The following is a 24,678-nucleotide window of genomic DNA, read 5'->3' on the forward strand; positions in this document are numbered from 1 at the left end:
ATTAAATGAATTTTGTTCCTAAATATGTTTCCTTCTTTTTGCTAGGGTAAGAGGGGTTTTCTGTACCGTCTGTCTCCTGACTGGTTATTACCTTTGTACATAAGGGTGTTGGTTTCTGTAAAGTTCTCTGCATCTGCCTTACTGGGCTCCTCTTGCCGCTTGACTCGGCTTCACCGTCGTGTCTTGGCTTTTCGTGTACAGCATCATTTGATGTGCAGATTGAGGTGGTTCTGGGGTCTCCTTGTAGTCTGACCACGGCGGTGCCTGCAGCCCACGGGTGGGCTGCCTGAGAGGCACTGGGCTTCCTCAGCCCGTCCGGATCTTAACGGGAATGCCTCCCTGTTCCCGATAAGTAAGGTGCTGGCTTTAGTTCTAAAGTGCATAAAAGCATGTTATCACGTTAAGAAAGGATCACTTCCTATTTTCATTGAGAAAGGGGTACTGGATTTTTGTCACAAACGTTTTCATCATCTGTAGGTGTAATCCTGTGACTTTTCTCTGTAGGTCTGTGATTTTTTTTAGCATATTCATTTTCTAATATTGACTCAGCCTTGCAGTGGTGGTGTGTTATTTTTTTTAATGTGGTGTCTGAATCTTTGCATATATCTTATGTAATGTTTTTGCATTAATATTCCTAAGTGATAAGCTTGACTTTTACTTGCTCTTTTTCCAGACTTGAGCCTTATGCAGACCCTTATTACGACTATGAGATAGAGCGGTTCTGGCGTGGCGGGCAGTACGAGAATTTCCGGGTGCAGTACACAGAAGCGGAGCCGTACCATAACTACCGGGTACGTGGGGCTTACGTGTGTAGGTCAGAACTTCACTGATGGACCCGTTAAAGTCATCCCTTTTTTTTTTTTTTTTTTTTTTTTTTTTTGCGGTACGCGGGCCTCTCACTGTTGTGGCCTCTCCCGTTGCGGAGCGCAGGCTCTGGACACGCAGGCTCAGCGGCCATGGCTCACGGGCCCAGCCGCTCCGCAGCATGTGGGATCTTCCCAGACCGGGGCACGAACCCGTGTCCCCTGCATCGGCAGGCAGGCTCTCAACCACTGCGCCACCAGGGAAGCCCTAAAATCATTCCTTTTTTATTTATAGGACTTTATATGAGCTTAATTGTGTGGGCGTGGTGTACTCATTTCAAGCCCCGGTTGACTGTTCGTGGAGAACTAATTCGGGCCCATGGACTAACTTTGTGGTGATTTGAACAGATTCTTCCTTGGGTTAGTCTGTGCTCTTGCCCTGTTTTTCACCGGAGCTGCTGGTTGGGTGACTGATGCCAGCGGCAAGGGGTGTGTCCCGCCCTCTTGAGCACATCACTCTTTCAGGCTCCTTAGGACCACCCTTTACGGGTCGTGCCGCCTCATGCGCTGGCTGCCTGGGCCACTTCCAGCCATTGCTGTTGGTGCTTCTCTGAGATGTAGTAGATTTGTGAATATATGTGCTTCAGTCTCTGAGTCTCTGACTGTATGCTTTTGGCGTGAAGCTGCCACTTGGAAGAGATCTGTTAAAAGCAGGTTAGCAGGACTTCCCTGGTGGCGCAGTGATTAAGAATCCGCCTGCCAATGCGGGGGACTTGGGTTCGAGCCCTGGTCCGGGAAGGTCCCACATGCTGCGGAGCAACTAAGCCCGTGTGCCACAACTCCTGAGCCTGCATTCTAGAGCCTGTGAGCCACAACAAGAGAAGCCACCGCAATGAGAAGCCTGCGCACCACAATGAAGAGTAGTCCCCACTCGCCGCAACTAGTGAAAGCCCGCGCACAGCAACAAAGACCCAGTGCAGCCAAAAATAAATAAATAAAATAAATAAATTTATTTTTTAAAAAAACAAAACAAAAAACAGGTTAGCAGTTTTTGTGCCACGACTTAAGTCACATTCGTGAGTTTTTTGGAGCAAAGGGAGCTGACTGTCGGGGAACCCATCAGGTGGTGAGCTTGTGGTGAGAAGGGGCCCCTGGTTGACCACGCTGTGCCCTCTCCCCGGCAGGCAAAGCAGACTCCTCGCTGGGGCCGGCCTGCGGTTCCAGGCGCCTCGTGACAGCCGGGGCAGCCTCGCAGGGAGCAGGACCTGCTGAGGTCCCTGCCACCACGTCCCCCGGTGCCCCAGGGCCAGGCTGCCTGTGCAGAGCCCAGTCATCTCCGTCCCTCGACAAGAGCTAAGGCCAGAGAGGGCGCTCAGCTCCCAGCGGCCTGGGTGCTGATGTTGGAAGGGCAGGCTCTGCAGGGCACCCCCCGCCATGTGGCCTCAAGTCCGTTTCTAGCGCTGAAACAAGCCCGCACCCCGGCGGTTCTGTCTCCTCCTGCTCTCGTGTGTCCTCCCCGCGCCTCCCCTTCCGAGTGGCTAATCGCGGCATGTGCGTATGTTTGGCTTTTCCACGAAGGAAAGGGAGCGGGAACGAGAGCGAGAGAACAGACAGCGGGAGCGGGAGCGCGAACGGGAGCGGGATCGGGAGCGGGAGCGGCGGCAGCGGGAGCGCGAGCGCGAGCGGGAGCGCGAGCGGGACAAGGAGCGGCAGCGGCGGAAGGAGGAGTGGGAGCGGGAGCGCGCCAAGCGGGACGAGAAGGACAGACAGCACCGCGAACGCGACAAGGAGCGCGAGAAGGAGAAGGAGAAGCCCAAGGCCCGCTCCCCGCAGCCACCAAGGTGAGGCGCGTACCTTCGCCGTCCCCGGGCCTGGGGGCAGGGACGGGGGCTGCGGGGCGGGTGCGGCCACGGTGTGGCGCTCCAGGAGCTGGGATGCTGGAGCTGGAGGCCCGGGTGGAGGGCTGGTCCTCCCTGCTGGCTCTGGGCTGTGCGCTGGCAGGAGGCGCTGGGCCCAGGGCCGGAGGGGGGGCCCGGCGCTGGGCCCAGGGCCGGAGGGGGGGCCCGGCTCTGGGCCCAGGGCCGGAGGGGGGCCCGGCTCTGGGGTTTCGGGCAGCCTTTTGGCAACAACGGCGCAAACACGTATTTGAGTGCCAGCCCAGGACGTGGTCCTCACCAGAAGGTCATAGCACTGGCTGAAGTGTGTATGTCCTGTGTGTCTTACAACTTTGTTGAGATGTAAGTCCCATATCATTCGGTGCACCCATGTAAAGTGTCCAATTTCGGTGGTTTATACCATAGTCACAGAGTCGTGGTGCCGTCACCACAATCTTAGAACACTTTTGTCTCCCAGAAGGAAACTCATACCCATTAGCTGTCATTCCCCATTTTCCAGCCCCTGGCAGCCACTCAGCCACTTCTGTCTCTGTTTCATGTAAATGGGGACATACAATGTGTGGTCTTTTGTGATTGGCTCCTTTCACTTAGCATAATGTTTTCCAAGCGTCAGCCACTTTGTGGCATTTATCAATACCTTGTTCCTCATTATAGCCAAATACTATCCCACGTGGATGGACCACATTTTGTCTATCCATTCGTCCGTTGACGGACACTTGGACTGTCCGGACATTTTGGCGACGGTGAATGTGGACATTTATGTACAGGTCTTTGTGTGGACATAGTTTTCCTTTCTCTTAGATATCTATGTATCTAGGAGTAGAATTCCTGGGTCACGTGCTAAACATGCTTAACTCTTTGAGGAGCCACTAAACTTCCACAGCAGCTGCACTATTTCACGTTCCCACCAGATATATGTGAGGGCTTGGATTTCTTCCTCACCCTTGTCAACACTTACTATTACCCATTTTTTAGGTCCTAGCCATCCTAGAGGTTGTGGGACGTATCTCATTGTGGTTTGATTTGCATTTCCCTAATGACTAACAGCGTGGAGCATCTTTTCATGTGCTTGTTGCCTGTTTGTATATCTTCTTTGGAGAAATGTCTATTTAGATACTTCGCTTGGTTTTTAATTTGAGTTGTAAGAGTTCTTTATATTTTCTAGGGACAAATCCTTTATCAGATATCTACTTTACAGCTACATTCTCCCATTCTGTAGGTTGTCATTTCACTTTCTTGATGATGTCCCTTTTCTTCTTTTTTTTTTTTAAGGAAGACCTCTTATTTTTTCCAGCTTTATTGAGATACAGCTGACATATAACATTGTGTGAGTTACAGGCGTGTGATGTGGTGAGTTGATATAATTACACATTGCAGGACAGTTCCCACAATATGGCTTGTTATCACGAGCCTCACATAATTGCCTTTTCTTTGTCAAATATTAATTGACCGGGTATGCAGGGGTTTGTTTCTGGGCTCTGTATTCCACCCATTGGTCTATGTATCTGTTTTTATGCCAATACCATACTGGTTTGATTACTACGGCTTTATAGTACAGCTTAAAATCAGGAAATGCGATGCCTCCAGCTTTGTTCTTCTTTCTCAGGATTGCTTTGGCTGTTTGGGGTCTTTTGTGGTTCCATACAAATTTTTTTTTTTAATACACTGACACCAAGCATTGTAAATGGATGGCCACAACAAAAGCAACAATGTTGCGATTACAAAACACGAAACACACTCACACTATGTCATAATATTGACATTCAGTCCAGGAATCCCCCACTGTAACAGCTCCTTTACTTTGCAGTGAAAATTGATTTGTATATTTTTTGCCTCTGAGTCCTTGTGGGATTTTTTTTATTATTATTCAAACAGAAAGTCACAAAAATTATAATCATCCTCATCAGGTCACTCAGTCCCATCTAATTAATTTTTTTTATCTTGATCTTTTGTTAGCACTTTTATGAGTTCATCAGTTTTCCATTAGAGTTCTGAAAATGCTTATTCATTCAGTTCAGCAGTATAGTCAGTTACCAGAAACCTGTACTTGTCAGAGTCTTTTCCATCAGTTCCTTGAAGATGAAACCCTTTTATAGGAACATATTTGCAAAAGCATCAGAGTACACCCAGAACTGTCTGTAAATGACGAAAGACTTAAAAATGACCACGGTTAAAGATTTGATGAAAGTTCATAATAATGCAATTGACAAGGAAATTTAGTTATTTCTGAGATATACATTTTAAAGTAATAACTAGAATAACTAAATCCTAAATTTTAGGATTGTTTTTTCTGTTTCTATGAAAAATGCCATTGGAATTTTGATAAGGTTTGCATTGAACCTATAGATTGCTTTGGGTGTTACAAACATTTTAACAATATTAGTTCTTCCAATCCATGAACGTGGAACATCTTTCAATATTTTGTGTCTGCTTCGGTTTCTTTCATCAGTGTTAATAATTTTCAGTGTGCAGATCTTTCACCGCATTCATTAGATTTATTCCTAGGTATTTTATTATTTTTGATTATCAATAGGATTATTTCTCTTTCAGATAGTTTGTTGTTTAGTGTATAAAAACACAACTGATTTTTGTGTGTTGATTTTGTATCCTGCAATTGTACTGAATACATTTATCAGTTCTAACAGTTTTTTGGTGGATGAAACAAGGCTCTCATCCCTAATTCTTGTCCATTCGTTTGGACAAACTTCCGTCCTGTGTGCAGTTCTGTTTCTGAAAGTAAATGCCAGGACTGTAATCCTCCATTTTAGTTTGCGGTCAGCGCCAGATCTCACGGTTTTCATCCTCTGGATTACAATGAGCTGACCTCCTTGAACTTACTGTATTTTTTCCTAACGTTGGGCAAAGTGAGGTTTTACAGAACACTCAGAGTAGGTCATATTTTAGACGCATTGAGAGAGTTCTTTCTTTCGTTTAATTAGTTTATTTTTGGCTGCGTTGGGTCTTCATTGCTGCACGCGAGCTTTCTCTAGTTGCGGTGTGCGGGAGCTACTCTTTGTTGCCATGCGCGGGCTTCTCAGTGCGGTGCCTTCTCTTGTTGCAGAGCACGGGATCTAGGCGTGCGGGCTTCAGTAGTTGTGGCACGTGGGCTTCAGTAGTTGTGGCACACGGGCTTCAGTAGTTGCGGCTCGCGGGCCTTAGAGCGCAGGTTCAGTAGTTGTGGGGCACGGGCTTAGTTGCTCCGTGGCATGTGGGATCTTCCCAGACCAGGGCTCGAACCCATGTCCCCTGCATTGGCAGGCGGATTCTTAACCACTGCGCCACCAGGGAAACCCAGAGAGAGTTCTTTCTTTAAAAGGCTACTTTGATGAATCTTTTTACATTACAGTAATCGCTCTTTAAGTTATCTGAAATTTATATATCCGTTTGAGTGTTTGAAGAGCTTTATTTTGATCTTTCTGTTGTTGGTCCCTTTGAAGCCCCTTTTTGGTAGAAGCCCTTTGCCCTTCTGTTCGTACCCGCCAGCTGTTCCACCTCTGCACCGTTCACCGTGAGCGTTCTGCCCCAATCTTTGCTCTGCCATTGCCCCTGACTCCAGGGCTTTACCCACTGCTCAGAGGGGTCACCCCACTCATTCCTGTCTTCTCACCCTGCTTTATTGTTCTCACAGCTCTTATCACTCCCTGACCTCATATTACTCGCTTATTTATCTGTTGTCATCTGTGGCCCTCGTAGAATGGAACCCCCAGAGGGCACTGCAGTCTCAGGGCCCGGCACAGTGGGAGCGCTCATGAGCACTTGACAGATGCCGTCGTGAGTTTTGGGTTCATGTGACACAAGAGAGCGTTCTGCTTTCCAGGTGATGGCTCGGGTGTCACTGCGTGTGGCTCTGTGGATTCCTGAACCACACGAGCAAGTCCACTCCTGTGCTTTCACAGTTCCTGAGCATGTTTCCTCCGGCTACAGGCCGCCTTCCCCAGCCCTACTGGGACGTCCTGCTCGTTTCCAAGGAGCCGGCTGACTCTTCCCAGGTTGATGTCTGTATTTCCAGCTCAGGGGCATCTCTACACGAGTGTGGCTTTAGGGACCCTGGGGAAGGGCAGGCCAGCTGCGTCTGCGTGTGACCACAGATCCACCCAGCTTACGAGGGGTCACGTCTCGATGGACCCGTTGTACATTGAAAATGCATCTAACCTGCCAGGTGTTGTAAAGTGTGGAATAGCTCATGTAATTTATTGAACACTGTACCGAAGGTGAAAGCAGAATGGCTGTCTAGGTCCAGAAGGGTTGTTTGGTTTAGCGGTTGTCTGCCCTTGTGGTCACGTGGCCGATGGAGACACTGTGGCTTATTGCCCGGGCAGGGATCCAAATGCAGAATTCAAAGAACAGCTCCTACTGAGGGCATGACACTTTCGCACCACTGAAAGTCAAAAAATTGTAGTCAAGCCATCGTAACTCAGGGACCATCTGTAGCTCATGGGACAGGCGCCTGTGTTCACATTCCAGGGCTGCCTGGCCTCTCCACAGGGAAGTACAAGCAGATCCAAAAGGAGGGTTTTTTAAAGGCGGTAGCACGTCTTGGCCTGGCCCCCAAGCAGCAGAACACAGTGAGAACAGCCTCCAGATCTGACGTTTACACAGCCGCAGGGTCTCCCATGAGGCAGGGCTCAGTGAGAAAGTGGCTGAACTATCGGGTCAGGGTTCAGGAAACTTCGTGAATTCTTCCTAAAATCAGATGCAGCTTTTCTCATGGGCCGATCCGCTCTGCTGCCGGCCTCTGACCTGGTTTGCTTCCTTCTGTTGGGCTCAGCTCTGCTCCCATGGGTCTCCACTCCCAGCACCTATTACCCTCGGGGCGGGTGCGGGGGGCACTCCATCACTTGGGTTAGGCTGGCTCACTGGTCTCTGGAGTCTTGAATTCCATCTTTGATCACCCTGGCTGGGGCCCCGCCAGCCCGGTGACCAGTCTGGAGGGTGGGGTTTCACCAGAGCACAATTTCCAACATGGCCTCCTGTTTCCTTTCCCTTGATCAGCCATAGCTGAGTGACCACTTCTTTAGGAGGTGGCCAGATGCCCTGCTGTGCTTCCTTTATATGACCTCCCTTTTATAGAAGAGCTTGTTTATTTAGCCTTCGACAGGTTGGGAATTTTTCTTTTTTTAATAAATTTATTTATTTTATTTATTTATTTTTGGCTGTGTTGGGTTTTCGTTGCTGCGCATGGGCTTTCTCTAGTTGCGGCGAGCGGGGGCTGCTCTTCGTTGCGGTGTGCGGGCTTCTCGTTGCGGTGGCTTCTCTCATTGTGGAGCACGGGCTCTAGGAGCGTGGGCTTCGGTAGTTGTGGCACGTGGGGTCAGTAGTTGTGGCTCACAGGCTCTAGAGCGCAGGCTCAGTAGTTGTGGCGCACGGGCTTAGTTGCTCTGCAGCATGTGGGATCTTCCCGGACCAGGGCTTGAACCCGTGTCCCCTGCATTGGCAGGTGGATTCTCAACCACCTTCCCCAGGGAAGCCCCCGGGAATTTTTCATCAACAGCTGAATAGAAAGAACTTTTCTCACCTGAGACAAGAGACTGACAGAGCTTCATCCAGAAAGACCACTCGGGAAGCTCTTGTCTCCAGCCTCTGTGTGAGGGGCTCTGGACAGTGGGGCATAGTCTGTGCCGGGATCTCACTTGTGGGTCCTGCGGATGTACGTGGGGGAAGATGATGACAGAGTGAGCGTGGTGACGGGTCTTCCGTTTCATCTGCAACAGCACAAGCTCCCTAAACCCGCCTTGGGGCCGGGAGAGGGAGGGAGGCAGGCGCACAGCAGGGTGGGCACTGCCTCCGCCCGGCGCCGGCAGGACCCAGGGCTCCCTTCTTACACCACCTCCGACCCCTGCCCCTCACCTGCCCGAGCTGTCGCCCTGAGACACGTGGTTGGTGAGCTGCCTTCTTCCTTTTGGCTCTTCTCCAGACCCCCGGGCCGGACGCCGTGCCGCTGTTTGGAGATGGCGCTACTCCTTTCGTCCAGGTTTGCCTTCGTAATTAGGCCTTTGGAGACGTTTTGCGCACTCTGTGGCTGGGCTGTTTCTAGACTAGAGCAGAGCCTTTCAGCCAGCTCTGTGGTGGGGAAGTCCGTCCTGATCTCTCCAGCCAGGCCAGGGGCTGTGCTCTGCCGGGTGGGGCGCCGGCGGTGGTTAGGATGTTCCCGGCACAGGCAGAGGGGTTTCATTCCAGACAGAAACGGTAGCCAGGCCCTCCTACGGGCATTGCCCAGGCTGCCTGCCGGCTCTAAAGCTGTCTACTGGCGTTTGGGTGTAGGGGGAGGTTCGGTGCCTCTTGGTTGAGATGGCCCGCTTCTCATTTCCCGGGACACCAGTAGTCCTCGTGAGGGAGCGCTGTCCCCGCTTCCTCACACTCGCTGGAGCCCGGCAGGCTGTCACTTCAAAAGCAGGGAGGTGCCCTGCTCAAGCGTGCCCACCTGGGGTCTGGGGGCAGGCCAGGAGCCACTGTTCTCCAAGGCCCTGGGGGCGGGGAGGTTACTGTGCGGTTGACCAAGCAGCGGCTGGACCCCTGCCCGTGCGTCTCCGTTCGGCTCACGCTGGCCCGTGGGCCGAGGCCGCCTGGCCTTCCGCTGCTCTGGAGACAAGGGTTATGGTCGCTGCGGTCTGCTCTGACCAGTCCGTGGGACTCTGTTGTCTTTGCACAAAAGTGCATGTCAGGTTCGCTCTGCTTTGGGCGCTCTTCCCTCCGTTCCCCTGGATGCCGCTGTTCCCGCTCCGGCTTCAGCTCCTGCCGCGCTGGCTCCGCCTTCAGGGCCGTCCGTCTCATGTGTGCAATTCGTGGCTTTCAGGAATTTGAACACCACGAGCTGTGATCTGTGTAGACCCCCGTGGTGGTGTCGCCTGCCTTTGCTAACTCGAGGGTGTCAGACGCTCGCTCTGGACCCCTGCCGCGCTGTCCCCCGGCACCTCCCACTCCACTCTGTCTCGGGCCTCGTGCTTAAGGATTAGGTCCCTGGCACTGACCTTTCTGTTAGCAAGAAAGACGCTCCCTGAGAGCTCAGGAAACCTTTCTTTATCGTTTTCATCTCATCCCAATCTATCCTGGTCACGGCTTACCTGCTGACCTGCTCTGAGAAAGTCACCGTGCCCGGGGTGTTTTCGAGGAAAGGTGTACCTGTGTTTTAACTTCGTGCCTAACTCACTGAATTACAGAGACTGCCCGACTGAGAAGGTGGAAAGACTCATGGTCTCTCACGTGTTCTGACCTAACTACAGACGTGCAGGTTGCAGGTGGATATGAAAGCAGTCAGGCCGTGGCTGCACTTCACAGTGGGAACGCCATGGGGCCTGGGGTCGGCACAGAACGGAAGGCGGCTTGGGAGTGGGCTTGGGAATGATGGGGCCTCACCTTGGAAACAAAGTTTTCACGACCCCGCCCACAAATTGAAGTCCAACCTCGCGTTGGAGTTGAAGTATGTTTTCAATATCTGAGGATTAAAGCAAGAGGCCTGTGGTCCCAGGTGCCACTCACTGGGCACTGCCCTCACCTTCCCAGGCCCCCTGGGGAAACTGAGTAGGAGTGAGGGGGCAGGAGCGTGAGTAACGGGGCCTCTTCCGTCCCCTTTTCATCTGCGTGCGGGACCCTGGGTGCCGCCAGCCTGGCGGAGGCTGGAGGAGGGCTGCTGACAGCCGGGCAGGTCATGCAGGCTGATGGCCGTCCTGGCTGGGGCCCTGGGAGCCGGCTCCACGTCCACCGGGCCCCGGGGCGACATCGTCCAGCGCTTGGGAGGCCAGCAGCTTCGAGGGGAAGGGCTGAGAGAAGGCCCTCGGGAGGCGTGAGCGAGTCCAGTCGGGAAGAAGCCACCTGGGTGCTGCCCGTTCCCTCTCCCTGTGCCTCTCCCGCTCTTTCACCCTTCCATCTTAGAAGAGAACCTTCCTCCTTTTTATCTTTTCTTATCTTTGACCCCAAACTGGGCTTGCTGCTCAGGCTGGAGTCTGCAGACACCCTCGCTGTGGCCTGCCGTGCCTCTCACCTCCGCCCTGGCATCGCACGGGGCCTCGGGGGCCCTTTCTCCTCAGAGTCCCTCTCTTGTGGCCTTGAACAAAGGGTCAGGTGCCTGGAAGATAAGATTGTTGTGTGGCCGTGGTGGGGTGGGCTGCTCGGAGATCCCTAGAGGGTGTTTCCCCCTCTCTGTTCAGAATGCAAATTCCAGATCTGTTCTGTCAGTTTTCGATGCCAGCGTGGCTGGCAGTCGTCCCCCTCCCAGCTGTCCCCGCTCCCTCGGGTTTCCTCCCGTGCATCCCCAGCTTCCCGTCGTGGAGCGGCCCGTGCGCCGGCCTTCGGTGGCTGGCCCGTGGGGAGAGCCTGGCACGCCTGCTCTTTACTGCAGTCCAGTATAGTTGCTTGTCTGGCTGCCAGGCTTTCCAGGTTTCTTTCGGCTCTCCTCTGGGGTGTTGTCAGAAAGCAGAGGGACAGACTGCGTGTCATGGGTACCGACCTAGGCCCCATCCTCTGTCACGGCTCCCCCAATGCCTGAGTTGGGAGCTGACCTGCTCTGCCTCTTCCCCGCCCTTCCCCAGTAGTATAGGAACAGTTTCCCAAAACAGGATTGTTCATGAACTCTGTTGACACTCCGAACTGACCTGGCTGCATCGTGAATCACACCGTTGGCTTCTGTCTATTTCTCCCTGTGTTAGAAGAGCCACAGGTTGACAGAGCTGGGCCATTCTGATGACTTATGAAAAACCTAGTGATCAAGGTGTTCCGCTTTCTGTTGCATTTTTAGAATGAGAACAACACAGGAAGTGTAAGGGTGAAAGCTGCTTGGGATGGCCCGGGCCAGGCCAGTCATCAGGCGGGTTTCACTCCCTTCCTGGACACTTCCAGGAGGACTCACTGAGGAGCTGATGGGGCAGTGGCGCTCAGCATTTGCGGCTGAGACTATAGGGATCTTATGCCTCAGTTTCGTGTGTCCTTGGGGCGATTTTAAATGTTGGGTGTTGTTCCTGGGGTGGGACTCTTAGCAAATAGTAGGCGTAGAGCTTGCTCGTTGGTGGATTGATTGAAAAGTGCTGAAAATATCAACAGGTGTTGGTTGTTGTATGTTATGACGTAATGTAAGTAGATGCTGGTGATACAAAATGTATGTAATTCTAAAAATCTAGTCCCAAAAGGCAGGACCATTTTTGAATAAAACTGTGATGTTTTGTTGGCACCCATAGAAGGTGGGAGTCGAAGGCAAGACACAGTTCTTAAGTCTGACAGTGCTCTAACCCAAAGCCCAGCAGGTTGGGGGCAGGGCTGACAGGCACCGCTACCTTGTTCTTTAGGTCAACGGACAGGACACGCCCAGAACCCTCTGAAAATTGAGAGTATCTAGAATTGTGACAACGCTGTGGTCCTGTGTGCAGACAAGATTCTAGAATAGGAGAAGACAGAGTAATGGGAGAGCACAGCCCCTCGGAGTAAGAATTTATATGCCCCAGAGACGGCATCGCCCACAAGCCATTCTGGAACGGAAGTGGGTCCACTGGCCTGCGGGATAGTGGGCAGGAACGTGCACCAGGGGGTTAAAATAGACAGCAGGTCTAGAGCAGGTAGAAGCGAGTGTGGCTTAGAATGGAGAAAGCTCTGTGAGCCTGGAAGAAGCTGTTACACTTGTAACAAGCGTTAGCACCACCGGCGCAAGTGAAAGCCAATGGCCTGGGAGAAATACAGGACGCAAAAGCGATCCCAGGAAACTGGCCAAGAACAAGACACAACCAGAGCTCAGGTGGCCTCCCCGCCGCCAGGTGCTGCTGCACAGATGGGAGCCCATTTCTGTGCGCAGAGCAGCCAGGGCTCAGGTTTACTTTTGCGTCGGCTGCGCTGTGGCGCCCCCCACCGGTTACACGGGAGCCCAGAATTGATGAGAGGGAGGGAAAGCAGGCAACCCCGCCGTGCTGAGTGCAAGCTGCTTCACGTGCAGGGAGCGTGTGACAGTTTACCAAGAACCTGTTAAACGCTCTCCTCCTTTGGCCCACTGATTCCCCATCTTAGGAGTTTGCCCTTGGAGAAACATGATGCCCATAAAGATTTATATAAAGGGTGATTTTCTTGTTCTTTGTGTTTTTTAAACACAGAAACAGCTAACCGTAGAGAAATGTCTAAATTACATAGCACCTGACAGTGAACTCCTGCACCATCAGGGAGGCCAGCTCCGGGTGGAGCAGTCCCCAGGTGGTCTCAGCTGTGCTTCCAGGGTTCATCGCGGGGAATGAAATAGAGGCAGAGAGGAAATTCAGAGGTGCTAAATGGTGGCTGACCCCAGAGAGCGAGATCCTGGGGTTTTTATTTCTCTGTTTTTACTTTCTGTGTGACTTTTTAATTAGTGAACATCACAGGGCCAGCAGATAACCTTCATACTGAACTGTTCTGGGACCCTGTGCTCTGGCTCCCCGTAGAGCAGGGGTGCTTTGGTGTGGGGTGCAGGGCACCCTGGCTTGGAGCTGAGCCTTGTCTCCAGTGCTGAGCTGCTGCCGGGCCCCTGCTCCCACTCCCCTGCGCGGTTTGGCCTTGTTGCGTTCCCGGCTGGTGGTGAGCACTTGGGGAGTCCGCGTGGCGGTGGCTTGCTCACGGGGCCCAGCAGGTCCTGCTGTCACCAGCCCGCTGGCCCTCAGTCCTGATGCTCTTCGTCACAGCGTTGACCTGTCCTGCTCTCGTCCCTCTCGCTGGGAAACGATGTTCTTTCAGTGAGTTAAACCTAAGAGGACAAAGGAAATGTGTAAGGCTTGGGTTTAACTCGTTTGCAGACAGGAGTTCCTCAATCCCTTGAGCTTCCTAAGTGCTGGTGTGCGGCCACTGTGCACCAGCTCTAGAGAGAACGTGCCAGGCCCCTTCCTCCCTGTGCTCCCGGAGCCCATACAGCGGGGAAGGCGGGGGTTCTGGGGGAGGATGGCGCCAGATGGCCAGCTACCCTGCTGCCCTGGAAGGCACCGCTCGTGGAGAGAGCCCCGCGTGTCTGGTTCCAGGTGAGGTCTCCCATAGACAGAGCACCTGCTGCCCTGTGTGTCCGGCGTTCCTGGAGTGAGCCGTTAGGTCACAGTCTCTCCTCTGACTCAGTTTCTTTCACCAAACGGCATTGCTGTCTGCCGGGAGGTGGCCCTAGACCTGCTAACCCCTCTGTGATTTCAGCCGTCAGGCTGAGCCACCAAAGAAGGAGACGGCCTCTGCCGGGCCCCAGGTGAAGAGAGCCGACGAGTGGAAGGACCCCTGGCGCCGGTCCAAGTCTCCCAAGAAGAAACTTGGGGTATCGGTCTCCCCTAGCCGGGCACGACGACGTCGAAAAACGTCAGCCTCGTCGGCCTCTGCGTCTAATTCCTCCAGGTAAGGAGGCAGGGAGGCCAGCGGGACCGAGCAGCGTCTGTGCTCCGCGGGGCTGTGGCGTGGCTGGGTTCCAGAGCCTCGCTGGCTGACAGGACTGACACTTCACCCTGGTGGGGCTTCTCATACCCCCCGGAGCCGTGTCAGCCGGGTGCAGGCCGCCCAGAGTGGAGCACAGACCTGGGCAGGGGGCAGCGTGGGGAGAGACGCTGCTGGGCGGAAGACCAGAAGAGCAGCCTGGCCCCAGTGTCTAGTCGGTCCACCTGTCGCCTCTGAGTTTGGGTCAGCAGCTGTGAAATCTGTGTGTGTAGTAGGTCTGCACAAACAAGTGAGGATGCTGCGGGCGGTGAGAGCGGGGGCTCTCCCTTAAGAGGGCCAGGAGGGGCCTGCGGAGGTGGACGGGGCCTGGACGTGTCTGTGGACTCAGGGTTTCCACTGCCTGCACTGGTGGACACACAGATGCACACGCGTGTGTCCGCCCGGGTCAGACACACTCACCTACACACACAGGCACACGTATCCTGGCTCTGTCCCCCGAGGGCCTGGGAGCTGTGTCACCGGTGACAGTGAGCACACCCAGCACCCAGGTCTTACTTTCTAAGCACCATTCCCACGAGCCAGGGACTGGAGAGCAGCGTCTGTCCGCGAGGCAGCCAGAGGGCGGGCATGTGTGTGCGAGCCGGGGCGGGCGGAAGGAGACCCCGCCTTCTCTTCTCCCCTGGGCTGCAGGTCGTCATCGCGGTCGTCCTCCTACTCTGGCTCCGGCTCCTCCCGGTCCCGGTCCCGGTCCTCGTCCTACAGCTCCTACTCCAGCCGCTCTTCCAGACACAGCTCGTTCTCAGGCAGCCGCTCCAGGTGCGTCCCTGGGGCCCAGCAGGTGTGGACAATGCCGGCTCATCCGGGTTCCTGCGTGACGGCAGCTTTCTGCTTTGACGGGGGCCTCCAGGTCCTCATTGCTTGAGGAGGAGTCTCGCTAGGTTAGGTGTCTGGTGAATTCTGAAGAACACACAGCGAGGGGCTGAGGAACCAACACGGGTGCACGTCAGGCCTCACAGGCCACACCGATGTTGGGCTGTGCTCATAGCACAAACGAGGCAGCCGCGGGGTCAGCGCCAGCTCGGGTGACCTCCTGTGGACCTGCACTGGCCAACGTGGTGGGTCACATTCCAGCACACTAGAATTTTGGAGTGTGCGCAACGCCTGTTTGGGGGGCTCAGATACAGAATGTTTGCATCTTCACAGAAGGTGCTACTGCCCTATTCCAGAAGGGTCGGGAGTATTTCCCCACTGAAAATAGGCAGACTGCTTGGAACGTTAGAGAATTTCTGGTCATCGCCTGGGTGGGAGGAGTCACCGGTTCGCATGAGGAATAGGAAACACCGACCCCGTTTCTGCCTCTTCGGCCTTTTCAACGAGCGCAGGCTGCCGTGTGCGCCTCCGCGCCCGGTGCCACCTGCACACGGACCCAGAGTCACTCCCCCGCCCTCTCTGCCTCCTGCCAGCCTGAGACGCGCAGGTGGGGCCGCACCCAGGACAGGTCTGGGACCAGAGGGAGGCTGCGAGTGGAGGGGGCCGCCTGTGTGGCTCTGTCTCCGCGGTCGCAGACAGGCGCAGCTCTCCCAGGGGCCGCAGCAGGGCGTGGACCCACCCCTACGCGCTCACATGCGCACCACGCACAGACCCACACAGACACACGTGCCCCCGCTTCCCTGGGGAGCACGTCACAAGGTGTTCTTGGGCAAACTGATGGGTCCTCCTGCGGGGTCTGTGGCCCCCCAGCGGCGCCCCTTCCTGGCAGGCTGTCTCGCCCTAGGACAGCACAGAGCGGGTGGGAACAGCACAGGGAGATCATTGAAGCTGTCGCGTCTGAAGGCCACGTTCTTGTGTTCGTGGACTTAGATGACAGCTGGGCCTGCCTTTGCTGAATGTCATCTTGTGCTGAGTGACAGCCGTGAGAAAGGAAAGCCAGCCTTTTGTTAAGGGTATCCAGAGGGCCAGCTGTGGGCACTGGGCCTCACGGCCGTCCTGCCAGGAGTGTAAGCAGTGCCTGGGTGTCCGGGGGAAGGCTGCCTGTAGGAGGCTGAGAGGGAGACAGCGAAGATACCGATCATCAGTGGCAGGAGAAGCCTTCTGTGGTTTCACGTGAAAAATAAGGCTGTTGAGCTGTGGGGAAGAAGCCTGGAACCCAGCTGATAAATTGGGGGGTTCTGGAAATCCAGGGTGTGGGGGGCTTACCTGAGTCTCCCCTCTGTGAGCACTGGGTGACACGGAGACAGACGGAAGAAGGCCCTGTGTGTGGTCTGTATACGGCTGAGCCGTTCTCACAAAGTCGGGGGCGCTTTCTTCGCTACTTAACCTTCCCCTCAGGTTGTGTTTGCGAGCCCCGCCGACTGTCCCAGGGCCTCCCCGCCGGCTCCCAGGTGATGGCTGATGGGGTGCTGCCTGCCCCTTGGCACCTCTTTTCCCCGTGACGTGCATCTGAGGAGATGACCGAGACCTGTCCGAGGCTGAGCGGTAGCCCCTGCGGGGGTGCGGCCGGGCGGAGCGCCTCCTCTCACCTCGGTTCACTCCCTATAGGTCCCGGTCCTTCTCCTCGTCCCCGTCCCCGTCCCCGACGCCCTCGCCGCACAGACCTGTCAGAACCAAGGGGGAGCCGGCTCCGCCTCCCGCAAAAGCAGGGTGAGTGCTGCGGCGCCCCGGGAAGTGGGCAGGGGCGCGGGGCGTAGGCCTGGCCTCGCGCTTCCTGGCTGTGGGCCAGGGCATCCGTGCTCCAGCGTGCTCACTCTGGTGCTGGAGCCTCACTTGTCGGGAGCCAGTGCGGCACGTGAGGGCCCCTCGCCCTGGGGACCTGCTGTGCTCGGCCCTGGCTGTGTCCGTGGCAGCCTCAGCCCTGCCGTCCTCACCTTCTCTGCTGCTCCTGGGACTGGTCACATCGATCCCTCTCAACAGATGTGGCGACGGGAGGGGTAGAAGCACCTAGGACTTAGCACACAAACCTCACGATACCTGGCGTGCAGGGTTGGGGTGCACGGTCCGCCGGGTGAGAGCACGCTCCGCTCCTGCGGCTCTGCCAGGCGCGAGGCCCGTCCTGATGCTGGCCGTCCCCACGCGCGTCTGGCCCCAGCCCCCATGGCAGGTTTTCCTCCTGAACGGGGTCGGCTCCTGGGCCTCAGGCTTAGGGAGTCCTGGGCGGCTCACTGTTAGAAAGGGAACGGTGTTGGCATATGACTTAGGCCCCAGGCACCGCACCCACCTGAACTGTACTGTTGTGGGGGGACCCCGAGCACAGTGCAGGCGCTTCGGGTCCCCAGGCTTCACGCAGATGGCGTCGGGCGGGGTAAGTGCGGGTCTGCCTCCTGGTCGGCACGGGCTTGGATTCAGCCCTGCTGCTGTGCTGAGCAGCTTCCTCTAACGCAGACTCTGCTTCCTGCTGGCGTCAGCGTTGCTGGCAGGGTCTGCTCTGTGGCCCATCTGCACTGTGCGTGTTCAGGGCGCTTAACAAACTGGCAGGGTATCTTCCCCACGCAACGGTGAAGAACAGCTTGGGGGCCATTTTCCCGACTCCCCTGGGGTCCCCAATTACTGAGGGAGCACAGCCCAGCTCTCGGCACCGCTCCGGGACTCTTCAGCCGGCCCCGTCTTCCTCCCTGTCCTTTCTTGGAGGGGGAGGCCATGGGATGCTCAGTGTGGGGTGGGGGTCCGCGGGAAACAGCTCCTCACAGGGGAGTGTGCGCATGCACTGCACGCGCCCCGAGGTCGGCCGGCAGGGCCGCCTCCGCCTGCCCAGCCGGGTCTGACCCTCCCTCTGTCCCACGTCACAGAGAGAAGCTGCTGAAGAAGCCAGCCCCACCTCCAGCCCCACCGCAGGCCCCCAAAGCCACCGCTCCTGCCCCCGAGCCCACCAAGCCCGGAGACCTTCGGGAAGCCAGGAGGAGGGAGCGGCAGGCCAGGAGCCCGCCCAGGAGGTGAGTGCCCCGGCCTTCCAGGGCTGGCGGAGGGGTGCTCGCAGGCAGCGGAGGCCAAGGACCGCGGCACGTCGCCGAGCCTCGGTGTCCCCAGCAGCTCGATGGCTGCGAGGGGCCCGGGTGCTCCCTCGGTGCCAAGCTCCCCCGTGCGGGATGCACAGCGTGAGCGGAGCTGGCCAGGGCTGTGGTTGGCTCACTTTGAGGGAATCAGAGCCCCGCCCACTGCCCGGTCGGTGGCGAGTCACTGGGGGCGCGTTGGTCTCAGGCCAGCGAGCCCCGGCTTGGAGGAGCACCCGCGTGTCAAGGCCACAGAAACGTGAGCAGCCGGGCTCTTGGTTGTGTTGTAGGCGGACTGTCAGCGGCAGCGGCAGCGGCAGCAGCTACAGCGGTTCTAGTTCCAGATCCAGGTCATTATCACGTCTCTCTGGCCCCAGTCCCATCGGCATCTGCCTCTGTCCCCCCAGTCAGGGTCCAGGGAACCCCGGGAGAGGCCACGTTAGGTGTGAGCACCCTCCTCCCTCGGGTGGCGGCACCGTGGGTCCGAGGAGCTGTTCCCGAGCCGCTCCGGCGAGGAGGGGGTAACGGGCTGAGGCAGCTGGGGGCGGCCGATCGAAAAGATCTGAGGAAAGAGCGAGCAGAAGAGAATGCTGCCGTCTAGTTGTTCAGAGAGCAGGCGGCATCGGGTCAGTCCTTAGGGTCCTTGAAGCCGCTTTCCTCCTTCATTTGCAGGCAGCAGGTGGTGTATATACGTTTGCCCAGAGCTGGCAGCGTAGGTCTGGGGTGTGTTAAAGAGCAAACCTTTCCAAAAGGCTGGGCTCTTCCCTTCCCTGTTGCAGCCTCCACACACCTTAGGACGCAGTGCCGCCGGTTTTCTCAGAGGGCGGGAGTCCCTGTGGAGCCTGGGCTGTGAGGGCCCAGGGGATCGGCCACGTTCGGCGCCTCCTGAGCGGCCCGTTGGGTTGTGTGGCACAGCGTCTGCTCGCGCTGTGGCCCATGTCCGCCCTCTGTTGTGCCCCGCCGCCAGGGTGGGTGTCCAGCTCTTGGTCACAGTCAGCCGTGTGTCCCTGCCCAGCTAACAGCACAGTCGCCTGTGAGCACGAGGGCCTGGCCACAGCCACGTGGGCGTCCCCTCCCTGGGCGGCACCTATAGAGTGCCCAGAGCCCCCCACATCTCGGGCTGGGTGGGTTCCCCTTCCCTGGGAACAGGAATCGGGTCTCGGGCTGGGGCCGCGGTGCAGACGTGCTTGTGCGTGCAGGTCCCTGAGCGTGAGCAGCGTCTCCTCCGTGTCCAGCGCCACGTCGAGCAGCAGCTCAGCGCACAGCGTGGACTCGGACGACATGTATGCGGACCTGGCAAGCCCCGTGTCCTCGGCTAGCTCGCGGTCCCCCACCCCAGCCCAGACCAAGAAGGAGAAAGGTAGAGCCTGTGTGCAGGGGAGGGGGCGTGCAGCGGCCCCACGCTGCCAGTGATGACGCCTCCCCCAGACGGCACGCGGGCGGCCGCCTCAGCGGAACAGAGGCTCTGATGGGCGTTTCTCACGGGCAGGAAAGTCTAAGAAAGAAGACGGCGTGAAAGCAGATAAGCGGAAGCGGGATCCGTCCACGCAGCCGCCCAAACCCTCGAGAACCCCCGCGGGCGGCAGGTCCTCCCAGCAGCCCACGACCCCCCAGCAGGCGCCGCCCGGCCAGCCCCCACCGGCCACGTTCATCGCCCACAAGGAGATCAAGTTGACTCTGCTGAACAAGGTGAGGCCGTGGGCGGTGCTGCTGGGGCTCTGAGGCCCAGGGCCGGGCCAGCAGGCGGCTCTCCACGTCACCCGTTTCGTCCTGCCCTCGTGGCCAGCCCTGTGGGCAGTGCCTGTGGGCGCAGGGTAGATGGGAGACGGGCCGGTTCCCACACGGCAGCCCTGGGACCTGGGGCAGGGAGCAAAGCAGACTTGGCCTCTAAGTTGACATCCGCGATGCCCTGAGAGCCCGGAAGGCCTGAGTCCCACCCCTGGCGTGGAGGCCTCGAGACCGTGGGCCCTGCCCCCCTCGGGGCCACGTGGCGCAGGAGCCCCAGAGGAGTGCCTGCAGCGGCGGAGAGCAGGTGGCCGCCTGCTGCAGGGCCTGTGTCCGCTCAGGCCCCGGTCCTCCTCACAAACACCCCGTCGTTCCAGGCTGCTGATAAAGGGGGCAGGAAGCGCTACGAGCCCTCGGACAAGGACAGGCAGAGCCCACCTCCAGCCAAGCGGGCCAACCTCTCCCCGGACCGAGGTGAGCCTCCCGCGTCTGGAGCCGGCGCCCCATTCACCCTTGAAAAGTCTCGAGGGCCTCAGGGGCTTCTGATTGAGTGGGTCGTGTCTATCGACATTGATAGTTTTGGAAGTTAAAACTATATATAATACTTACCTTTAAATATAACATGGGTAAGATTTTTCATAGAAAAAAACTATCTTCCAAAACAGACGTTAGTAGGAGTGGCATTGGTCTTTGGTTTTTTACAACCCTCTTATGGCTGGGATCCCATCTCTTCTGGTCACACAAATCACTCGGCCTCTGGAAAACCCCACCCGGGCTTGTGAGGCCGTGAGCATGCGGAGGGCGGGCAGCATCTCGATGTCGCGGGGCGCACCTGACTGCTGCCCCGGCGGTGCTCGGCCGCACCTAGAGAACCGCTGGCCCAGGCAGAGCCTCTTCCTGACTGGCTCTAACTAGTAAAGCAAAAGCCTGAGTGTTTCCAAGCCGTCTTTCCCCCTTAAAATGGAGAGGTCCCGTGAACCCCACCAGGAGCAGGAGGTGGACACCGCCCGGCCCCTGAAGCACACCCCCCGGGGCCGCCTGCACGCCTCTGCGGGGCGGGATCCCCCCCGCCTGCCCTCGCTCAGGGCCCCGCACTCGCACGACAGGAAGCACTCCTTCCCGTTCCTGGTTTTGCTTGTAGTTTTTAAGCTGCCGTGCCTTTTTGTTCCCCATTTGAAGCCCCTCACCGTGAGTTTCTTCAAGGCACGGAAGGAGGTTTTTGTCTGCTTGGAGTTGGACGCCCAGAGCTCGGTGGCCTGTTTTGATGCTGGCTCGGGAAACCAGAACCGAAATTAGACCTCGGCTTCCGTGTTTTTCTGGGGCTTCATTTTCCAGTGTAATCCATCCTCCCCTTTTCCTTTTCTCACTGGCTCTGCTCCTTACGTCTTTCTGTGAAAATGAGGAAGCCGAGCTGAGCTTTGTGGCATGGGGTCACCGGGGGCCAGAGGGGCCACCCCATCCCTGTCTGAGCACACCAGCCCCTGCACAGCTGGCCCCGTGTGGAACTGGGACCCTTGTCTTACCTGTCCTCTGTCACCCAGGTTCTCGGGACCGGAAGTCAGGTGGGAGACTCAGCTCCCCGAAGCCAGAGCGGCAGAGGGGCCAGAATTCCAAGGCCCCTGCGGCCCCGACAGACAGGTGGGTGCCCCCCCCGGCCCCCGTGCCCTGGGCACAGCGCGCCGGCTCCTTCGCCACACAGAGGGCTGGCGCGGTTTCCCTCCCCAGGTGGAGGCCAGCATCACTAGCCAGGGCAGGCTCAGAGGCAGCGGGGCTGTGGCACGTGGCTCAGATCCAGAGGCAAGAGGGCGGTCCGGCCCGTGTCTGAACTCTGCCCCACCAGTGGGTCCTAGAGTGAGGAGCGGCCCTGAGCGCGCGGCCCCGGCCAGGGGACCAGGACCCAGATGGTGGTACCCCTTCCCCTCCCTCCCACGTCAGGCACAGGAAGTAGGGGCACGGATCCCCTTTTCCCAGGAAGTGGGCTGAGTCTCTGCACACCTGCACCCCTGGCTTTGGGTCGAGGGCCAGGTGGGAGGGGCCGCGGGGAGGGTGGGCACAGCCCCCGGCCCTTGGCCCACAGCGCGGCTTGAGGCCGGGGTCAGCAGTGTGGGGTTTCACGTCAGCACAGAGCAGGGTGCGTACGAGGACCAGAGTAGGAGGGCGGGATAGCATGGCTCCAGGCAAGCCCTGATGCTGTGCCCCTTCACCCGCGCAGTCTCTGCTCCACGATTGGGGGCGTGGGAGCGGCGTGGGGAGGCCACCTCGACTGTGGCCAGAATCCGGGCTGGGGGCAGGAGGCCAGGCTGGGCCCCACACGCTTACCCATCGTGGGGGGCCTCGTCCAGTGGGGAGGGGCGCCTTCCACCTGGTAGGTACAGCTCCTGGGGTCCAGGCCCCTGGCAGGAGGCTCATAGAGAGGCCCTCCACCCCTCTGACTGCCTCCCCACCCCCACAGGAAGCGCCCGTTGTCCCCCCAGTCCAAGAGCTCCAGCAGGGTCACCAGCGTGCCCGGGAAAGCCTCGGATAGCAGCGCTGCCGCCGGCGCGCCCACGGGCACCAAGTCAGGGAAGGCCAGCACGCTGTCCCGGCGGGAGGAGCTGCTGAAGCAGCTGAAGGCCGTGGAGGACGCCATTGCCCGCAAGCGGGCCAAAATCCCCGGGAAGGTGTAGCCCGGGCTCTGCTCCCCAACGTAGAGACTCACTTGTTTTTATAAATAGGGTAAGCGCAGCCATTTTGGATTTTGCAGTTAATGTCTTATTTTGGCTGCGATTCTTTTTAAAAATTAAAAAAAAAAAAAAAAAAGTTTCTCAGCTGGAAAAGAAGCCACACACGTAACGAAGATGACGCTGAATCCCAGACTGAAGCAGCCCCTTCCCAGAGCAGAAGTCCGGCGAGCCGGCTGGGCGGGCGGCAGCGCGGTGAGGACCGGCTCGATTTTATGTAAACGATGAGTCCTCCCTCTGCTCGTCAGTCAGGCGTCCTCACCGCCCGTCGGTCGCGCCCTCGGCACCCGCCCTCCTACTGTCGCCAGGAACACCAAGTCTGCCGAGTGTCCTCCCCGCCCCTGCGTCCCCAGGATCAAAAAGTATATATATATTCTTGACTAAAGTCTGATTGGGAAATACTCCTGTCTTTTATTTTAAGCATCAAATTGTTTTAGTTGATTTAAAAAGGAAAAAAAAAAATACAGAAAAGACCAAAAAAAAAAGGCCGAGGGTATTGTTGGGCATCTGTCAGATGTGGAGGGTCTTTTTTTGAGGGGTCTCCTAAAATAAAATATTTTGATAAACAGCTGTCTTGCCCTGGTGGTGATGTTTGCCTGTGCCTGGGCCCCCGCCTCTGCCCTCCGCTTGGCAATGCCCACTGGGCTGCTGGCTGAAGGAGGCCCCACCCCGTGGAGCGCTCACCTTGGTTTCCTCGCGGGGGCTGGCCTGGCAGGGCTTCCTGAACACCGAGATCTCCGCCTGAGCGAGAGCCCACCTTCCCCAGCAGCGGGCCCTGAGCCAGAGAGGTGACCCCAGCCCGAAAGCCAGTTCTCCACTCAGTGCCTCAACGCACAGTTGGACCCCACTCGGACTTGCAGGTATCTGAGCGTGAGACACCCCGGCCAGGACCACGGTGCCGTCTCACTCACTGCAGGCTGGGAGAGGCTGTCGTCGAGTCTGAGAGTCACCGCCCGCAGTGCCCTCCTGAGCCCCTGCCCTCCTCCTGGCAGGACCAAGACCACTGGAGGGGGGGGCCCTTTCTTGTGGATTGAACTTGCAGAGTGGTGCTGGGGCCTGGGAGTGCCCCCGCCCAGTCCCCCCATCGGCACCTCTGCTCTCGGGTGACTTACTTTAAACCAAGTTCTGTGAGTCCTTGCAGGCGACATGCCTCCCAGAGCCCTGTTGTGGGCTGTCAGGAGGCTACGTTCAGTTACCTCAGTTACCGGCTGCTCTGTCCCAAGGCTGCATAGCCACTGACCTGTGGGACAGGAGAGCCGGCCAGGAGCCAGTGCCAGGCCGCGGGGCCTCCTGCGTGCCCTGTTTGCAGTGCAGTCCACGCCCGCCCCACAGCACAGCACACGGGCTGCTTCTTGCATCACCAGCCTCAATACTGTGTCTGGGCAATTTCTCAAGACTTATCTGATTTGCCCTCGGGTCAAAGCCAGGTGCAGAGGGAACTCCCATTCTCTGAAGGGCGGCCTTCAAGGACACAGAGCCAGAATCCACGACACCTTGGGTGACAGCCTGTCCCTGCATTCTGCACCCCAGCCGCTGGGCCCCACGAGCCAGCCGAGCAGTGATGGCCTCTGAAGCCAGGAGCCCGCGGGTGAGCGAGTCCCCCACGCAGGTGTCAGCACGCTGCCCCCCTGGCCCGGCTGACCAGCCAGCTCCTGTGCCAAAGGGCTGGGCTGACGTGGCTTCCCACGCCTGGGCTGCATCTAAAGCCCTGGGTTCCCTGGACCGGAGCTGGGTTTAAACTAGCAGCTTGCCCTTTGCCATCTGGGGGCAGGGGTGTGTCCTGGGAGGGGTGAGAGTCACACCCCGAGCCAGCTCTCCCCCAGGTCTAGTGGAAAGAACAGTCCAGGCCAGGCGTGTGGGAAAAGGGAGGCTCTGTGCTATAATGGGTTCTCAGCATCTTTGCCCCCCAGGGGACGTGAGGGCTGAGGCCCTGCCAGGCGGTTAATATGCAAAGGTGGGAGTGATTCCCAGTTCCTCAAGCTTCTTTTCTGCCTACTGACCCCTGCCCCTCCCTCCAGCCCTCCTCCTCCACAGCTGCAGACCCCGGCAGAGCCCCTCCCCTGCCTGTTTGCATTCCTCCTTCCCACCCCGGGCCTTTGCACGCACTGCTCCCTGTTCCTGAACTGTGACCCAGCTGCACCTCACCCTTCCTCTCCCAGCTCAGGCCAGGCCTGCGCCGGCCCCTCATGCCTTCCCGTCTGCTGCG

General features: G+C 57.5%; 1 protein-coding gene and 1 long non-coding RNA gene across 3 annotated transcripts in view; one reads left to right on the forward strand and one right to left on the reverse strand.

Annotated features, from left to right (window-relative positions):
* The window catches only part of ZC3H18 (zinc finger CCCH-type containing 18), a 51,248-nt gene extending 28,208 nt beyond the window's left edge, over positions 1-23,040 (forward strand). For both annotated transcript variants that reach the window (XM_060132516.1, XM_060132517.1), the window contains 12 exons: positions 674-791; positions 2,382-2,644; positions 13,817-14,008; positions 14,735-14,860; positions 16,583-16,684; positions 17,827-17,970; positions 18,318-18,377; positions 19,227-19,387; positions 19,517-19,716; positions 20,130-20,226; positions 21,294-21,390; positions 22,205-23,040. In XM_060132516.1, coding sequence (XP_059988499.1) covers positions 674-791; positions 2,382-2,644; positions 13,817-14,008; positions 14,735-14,860; positions 16,583-16,684; positions 17,827-17,970; positions 18,318-18,377; positions 19,227-19,387; positions 19,517-19,716; positions 20,130-20,226; positions 21,294-21,390; positions 22,205-22,418 — 1,774 coding nt within the window. In that variant the 3' untranslated portion in view covers positions 22,419-23,040. The remainder of the gene's footprint in view (positions 1-673; positions 792-2,381; positions 2,645-13,816; positions 14,009-14,734; positions 14,861-16,582; positions 16,685-17,826; positions 17,971-18,317; positions 18,378-19,226; positions 19,388-19,516; positions 19,717-20,129; positions 20,227-21,293; positions 21,391-22,204) is intronic.
* On the reverse strand, positions 12,929-22,198 carry LOC132510447 (uncharacterized). Its single transcript, XR_009537304.1, has 4 exons — positions 21,276-22,198; positions 20,940-21,141; positions 15,390-19,522; positions 12,929-13,385 (listed from the first exon to the last, which is right to left on the reverse strand). It is a non-coding gene; the product is annotated as an uncharacterized LOC132510447 (long non-coding RNA).
* Positions 23,041-24,678: the final 1,638 nt, after the last annotated feature.

This window comes from Lagenorhynchus albirostris, chromosome 19 (assembly GCF_949774975.1).
Source record: "Lagenorhynchus albirostris chromosome 19, mLagAlb1.1, whole genome shotgun sequence".
Taxonomy (NCBI): Eukaryota; Metazoa; Chordata; class Mammalia; order Artiodactyla; family Delphinidae; genus Lagenorhynchus; species Lagenorhynchus albirostris.